The sequence below is a fragment of the Malurus melanocephalus genome, unplaced genomic scaffold, assembly GCF_030028575.1.
Source record: "Malurus melanocephalus ecotype Western Australia unplaced genomic scaffold, MMel_1.1 scaffold_625, whole genome shotgun sequence".
Lineage (NCBI taxonomy): Eukaryota > Metazoa > Chordata > Aves > Passeriformes > Maluridae > Malurus > Malurus melanocephalus.
This window is the reverse complement of record NW_026623857.1, coordinates 171,871-178,419: the sequence shown is the minus strand read 5'-3', so window position 1 is coordinate 178,419 and position 6,549 is coordinate 171,871. Positions and strand designations below refer to the sequence as shown.

The following is a 6,549-nucleotide window of genomic DNA, read 5'->3' as shown; positions in this document are numbered from 1 at the left end:
GAAAGGGAGTGGAATTTTCAGAAATGAAGCAAAGGGACATGCTGAACTCCACTCACCTGGCTTAGAATCACTATTGACAGGTTTTAAAGTTCACAGGTCTTCTGARTGGATGTTGCTTATCTTTTGTAGAGTCTAAATTAGCTGAAAAGGCATAAGAACTGGAATATTGTTGTAATTCCTCCCTGAGACTTCATATATTTTTTTTTTTTACTTTCTCCTTGGATTCAGCAATTTGCATGTATCTTCACCTTTCCAGAGTCTGCACTTCTAGGCTGAGACCCTGCCCTGTGCAAAGAACTGTGTAGATACAGCATGGTAACATTAGTGTGCCATGCCAGGCATTCACAGCCTTCTGTGGCTTTGCCTGTCACCTGTTCCCTGTTTAATAATGGCACCTCTTTCTGAACCTGCTGGAGTTCATAACTGTCCACTTCTTTTGTTTATGAAGTTAGTGACTCCCTCTGCTGTTTAGAACATTCTAAACAATTGTTAGTTAACATGAGTTTTTTATTAATATTAAAAATGTCTTGCAAAATAAAGGTTGCATAATATTAACGGTTAGCTTTTTTATGGTATGCTTAAAAATTATCAGAATTCTTGACTAAGATTATTGTTATATCAATATTTAAAGCAGATAATTTTATAAAAAAAATTCTCTGCAGTTTCCCTGCTCATAATATTCAGTAAGTACAACTGAAATGATTWATGGAAAACTGTCTCAAACTTGACATATTAAATATTTGGCTACAAAAATAATGTTTTATAATACACTAAGACCCCAATGAGTAGGTGAGGAAAAGGGACRAACATTCAGTCTCAGTGATTGCCTCACAGAAGATTTGTTAACAGGATTACAATCTGTCAGAACCTCCAAGAGAACATAGCAAGGCCTTAAATAACAAAGCTCTAATGTCCATCACTTTGAACGTATCGATATTTGCTTTTTGTGTAGCAGAAACATTGCCTATAGAGGAAAACAGCACTTGCAAAGAGCACCGATTTTCTGAGGACTCTATGGATTCTGCACTTAATTCTGTAAATCCGTCCAACCCAACCTGTCGAAGTTCCACGGAGTGCCGCACTTCAGGAAATGCTGCATATTACAGAAATTCCCATCAGCCGGCAACTGCCACCTCCAACCCAGCCCCGGTGCTGCCCAGGCTGTCCCTGAGCTCCGCTGGGAGCAGCGGGCACTGCAGGAGCCGGCTGCACTGGAGGATTGAAGGTATGCCATTGTACAGAGCCTTCCACAACTGCAACTGCTTCTCTTAACACAATCAGTTATTTTGCATTGGAAAGCTTGCGTGTGGAGTGCAATGTGCTGTTGCCAACATGTCAGGCTTGCCAATATAACTGCAAATACAGACCTTGAGCCTGGCAGAACTGACAGTGTCATGCAAGCCAGGGAGGGTCTGTCCTGCCTCAGTTTCCTCTTGTTGCTGTGCTGGACCCTGCCCAAGCTGGACCAGACAGGGATAGCTTATGCTGCTCATTTCCTGAGCATCTTAACGAATATTACCATGTTGCTGAAATACAGGGATAGGGTTTCCCACTGTCTCTTTCTCTGTCTGCACAGTTTAATTTGCCTTTGCCTCATTCCCAGTTAATAGCATCTTGGGACCCAGGCGTTCMCATCAAACTAATCCCTCYAGGTATYTCACAGTGCTAATGTTTRTGCTGCTGTAAGTATTTGCAGTTAYAGAAGATATTTAAAGATGAAAGAATTCAGTATTGTTAGATGGAAAAAAAAACTTTTCATTTTAGTATGTAGCAAACAATGCATAATAAATGCCATAAGTTAATATTAAGTGTCTTATGTGAAATGAAATGTTTTATCCCTGTACAAACCAGTGATACTTCTTCCTTTTGTGATATTTTTATATTAAAAGCGGCAAGTTCCACAACTGGACCGGATTTGAATGCACTGAAAAGGGAACCTTCCAGAATATCAAATAAGGATCCATCCACTTGGTCAATAGAGGAAGTTGTACGTTTTGTGAAAGAAGCTGATCCACGGGCATTGGCTCCACATGCAGAACTCTTCAGGAGACATGTATGATGTATATCCATTCTGTTCTGATAGACTGTGTCATGTTCATCTCTTAAAATAAAACTTTCATATCTATCAGTCTATCAGAGCTGGAGGTAGACTCTCCTCATGTATTAGAGAGAAGCTGAAATCCTCCTGCAGTGTATTTTCACTGTTGTGCAGTCCTGCTAGACTAAAGTAAATAGTCACTGCTTTCCAGTGTGCATAGAATAACACCAGCCTGGAAGTGCCCAGGTTCAATTGTCCAACATCCCTGGTGCCTCTAGAGAAAAGGCATTCTCATGGACAGTGGGGGCATTTGGTCCTCCTGTTTTGGAGACACAGTGTCCTGAAGCTGAGATGATATTTTCCATTGTTAGCTCRACTCTTGGTCATTGATACTAAAATTCAGAGAAGCAATTGAATACTGAATTACTCTGTTTGGGAAAACAACGCGTAGGGTTTCATAGGTGTGACTAGATGCTGCCTTTAGAGACAGAAACTGTGTCAGTTTGGGCTGGGTTTGATCTCCCCTGCTCCCTCTCACTGTGATTTTCCATGGTAGGTTGCTCAGTAGAGAACTGCTTTCTTATTTCATTGTATATATGGCCCTCCAAAAAGAGGTTGGCTTTCTCTTTAGCAGTATTTCATTCATATTCTGCACCAGCTCCTTCTAACAGTTAAAATTTTGTRTAAACTGCATTGGAAGGAAAAATCAAAATAACTTCTGATGGAGATCCCTGTCTTCTATTKTATTCTTAGTTCTATAAYACAGTAAATGTCACYTGTTTTGTCAGGTTTATGTTTAAARAAATCAGAGTGTTTCTCTTTATGGTACTTCATGGAGCTAAGTGCCTGTCCATGTATGAAGTGATGCCAGGAGCTTAGGACTCTCATGTTTCAGCAGCTTCTCAGTCAGACAGTTGAAAGCTGACTGAGTTTTCCTYTGTCTTGATCCTGACAATCTCTCTGGTTCAGCATGGAAATAGATCTGTCTGATTTCCCATATTTAGATGGTCTCTAGCCCCTTCCTCCACATGACCATTTGCATGCACATGCCAAAATCCTCCCACAGCTCTTTTCAGGGTTCAGTGCAAGGCCTCAGTGCTTGGATCATTTCATCTCTGACTGCACAGACCTTCCTCTGCAGCTTCTTTTTCGTTTTTCCTTTGACCATTCACTTTTTTCCCCTTGTTGCTGTCTAATTCTAAGGGCTGTTAGGTCAATTGCTTTTATTCACCATAATTTTTTTGATTTAACATCTCAAATACTTAATCATACTTAAAAATACTGAAACAAATTACATTTTAGTGGTTATCTGTAAATACAAAGTTACTGTTTTATATGTAGCAGGATATATTTTTACTGCACTGTAAACAACTCTAATGTGCTTTCCAGTTGTACCGTGCAGCTTGTTMAAGTAGTTGTCTGTTGTGTTTTTTCTCTTTCTTGTGCAGGARATCGATGGGAAGGCACTTCTCTTACTGAGGAGTGATATGATAATGAAATACATGGGACTGAAGCTGGGRCCTGCCCTGAAGTTGTGCTACCACATTGAACGACTTAAACAAGGCAAGTTCTAGCCCGTGAGCAGCACCAGCAGCCGGGTTGGGGTCACCCCGAGCTCTCATTTCACAAACATCGCTGCATTTCAGACTCCTGCTGATGGAAACCTTGSTTTGTGAAAGTGCTCTGGAAATAACAGAGATGTTCAGGATAAAGGGAGGGAGGGGTTTGTATTACACTCTTGTATTTTTGCAAACAAAGTTGGCAGGGAAGGACAGTTGGTGATGCTGGGTGTGGACAGGTCTGAATCCTGAATTTCTGAATCCTGAAAAGTGCATTCTTTGTTACAGCTTCAGCCAACGTGTTCAKATCCACAACCAAAACAGCTGAATCCCAAAGGGAAAGAATAAATTAAACCAGCATCAGGTGTTAATAATTTTTACAGGGGTGGCTGTAAACTTTTATATTGCAAGAAAAACTTAAAATAGAAGATCTCATCTCTGCAGTGAATATTCTGGTCTTTCAGAAGAGAGGAAGGTTTATGGAAGAGAGGGCTTAATACAAATAGAAGCTTTTATAAAGTGTGATTATCAGTCCTTTGGGAAGTTCTGAGGACAGATGTACCATATATTGTCAATTTAGGCAGGCAATAAATATTTCTGTTTCATGGAAGGTTGTATTGGCTGTATAAACAGCCATTTCTGGGACAGACTGGTTTCACTGGAACAATGCATCCACATTTTAAACATTCCATCTTTTCTCTAAGTTTGGCATGGATTTGTGTGTTCATGCTTTTTATATGTACACGTGTATGTGTCAGGGAAATACACACTATTTAAATATGAAAATAGGCATACACACTGTACATATACATTCCGTTTTTTTAATGTGTACTTTGCACTGTGCCAGAGAGAACTGGACCATTTCTTGTTTTTTTACCAGTAAATTTAGTTATGTATTACTTTCATTAGCACCTGTTTAATTTGTTGTTGGAGTCAGAAGGTGACAAACAATCAAAAGGTGTCTTTATTCACAGGCAAGATCCCTGTACTATGCAATACTCTTGGTTATTCMTCCCTTAACTCTGAGCCATATATTCTGATATATTTTTGGAAAGACACATTTGGTTCCAACGTTTTGGGTTTATATTTCCTGTGAGGAAGTGCTACTATGTAACTGATAAACCTTTTTTGGGTAAAATTGGTGCTGTTTRTATAAGCTGCAAAAATGAGTGGTGATAATAAAACAGTTTGTTTTCACTGCCAGTTGTAAAATTCATCAGGGACAAAAAAAATACTTTCTGTTTAGGAAATTGAATGTACTGTATGTAATAGTCAAGTGATAAAAAMTGTTTGTTAGGGAAGGTGTAGTCCTAAAATTATAGGATTTATTATATTTCTTAATGCCTTTTTATATGAAAGCATATAGTATAAATGTATTTTTTACAAATTCCTTTTTTTTGAAAATGCCTTTCTTTACCCACAGTCTGATTCTTATCAGATTTCAGCAGAGCAACTGCTGCAAAACAGTGAATTTAGTGACTCACAAGTCCAAGTATTTTGTTAATTTAAGTGACTGCAATGCAATTTCAATTCAAGTCATTTGGGCTCTGAGAATTGTTTTTGTTATTACATCATTAGACATTTGACACTGAAGTTTATCTGTATCGATTTGTTTTGCATATCTTTTGTGGTGCATGTATGCTTAGATGAATAATATAGGCATGCTCTGGATAGTGAGAGAAGGTCAGAACATTGATTGAAGAAACAGAATATTTTCTCTTTGTGTTAGAAGAATACTGACTTAACTTTAATATGGTTACACCAAAAATCATATATTGAGGAAAGCATCATGCCCACATGCTCAGTATATTGTTTATACATTTATAAAGTTGTATGCTACTTCATCTGTGGTTTATTATGCTGAATTTGGGTTCTGCAGTATAAAAAGATGTTGTACAATTTAGGTGGAAGTAATGACGGAAAACAGTTTTCATTTTTTGCATTGCCCTTGGCWTAAGAAAAACAAAGATGTTTAAATTTTCTGTTTGGCCTTTATGGAATGASATTTTTGTACATGGCACTATAATGGGTATAAATATTTGTTGAAGCCTTYCTGTGCACCCATGTGCACAAAGATAACTGTGATGTTGATTCTGATACCAGAACTCTGTGTGCTGTAGTGTGAGATTGAAGCATTCAGTGTTACACCAGATTATATTTTTTATTCTTTATTTTCAATGGGATGTTCTTATCTAGCAAGAAAAATAAAATAGTTTGTTCACTGTTGTAACTGTTGGTTCTGTTTGATGCTGTGTGGATGTGCTCTGTGTGGGCAATGTGGCAGTTCTTGAAAGCCATGGAAACATCTGATCTAAGGAGGTTTTAATGAAAAGGGTAAGATCATTCCACCATTGTTCATCTGAAGCAATTAATGTTGAACTTGTGTTGTTCTGTGCTTTCAAAATAAGAACTTACCTGGTTACTCAACTGTTTAGTTTTGGATATTCATTTTGCAACTCAGAACTTAGAGAATTCTGATATAACCACTGAGGGGAAGAGACTGATGAAAACTGTTTGTCCTTTGTTCAGAGAAAGACACAAAGTTTTTTAAATCAAAGCAGTTAATGGCAGTAAGTTTGAACTTTGTACACTTGAAGCTTTCTAATTTCTGTGATTCAGAAGTCTCTTGTTGCAGTGGCTGTTGGCAGKGATCAGTCTGTGCCTGAGAAGGAGCTTGGATTGTGTTAACAGCAACTCCCAATGTCACAGGCACGTGGTGCAGACTGGAAGTGACAATAGTCCAGAGGCAGAGTGAGTATCTTGCTGTTTATTTGGTGTAGAAGACAACATGATTTAGTCTCTTTGTTTCTCCAAGTTGCTTTTCTATCAATGTGGATTTATCTGCTTACCTGGTTCTGTAACTTTTGGTCATCCTGGACGAGTGTGCAGTAACTCCTCAGTGCATCAYAGGAGTACTGGAAATGAAAACACTGCTGCCTGGGAGGGGTAGCA

At 38.5% G+C, this 6,549-nt stretch overlaps 1 protein-coding gene across 4 annotated transcripts in view; it reads left to right on the top strand.

Annotated features, from left to right (window-relative positions):
- SCML2 (Scm polycomb group protein like 2) overlaps positions 1 to 6,180 on the top strand; it is a 75,616-nt gene extending 69,436 nt beyond the window's left edge. For 3 of the 4 annotated variants that reach the window (XM_057383340.1, XM_057383338.1, XM_057383341.1), the window contains 3 exons: positions 953 to 1,225; positions 1,890 to 2,053; positions 3,487 to 6,180. In XM_057383340.1, the coding sequence (XP_057239323.1) occupies positions 953 to 1,225; positions 1,890 to 2,053; positions 3,487 to 3,612 (563 nt within the window). In that variant the 3' untranslated portion in view covers positions 3,613 to 6,180. The remainder of the gene's footprint in view (positions 1 to 952; positions 1,226 to 1,889; positions 2,054 to 3,486) is intronic. The other variant, XM_057383339.1, reaches the window with a different exon arrangement.
- Positions 6,181 to 6,549: the final 369 nt, after the last annotated feature.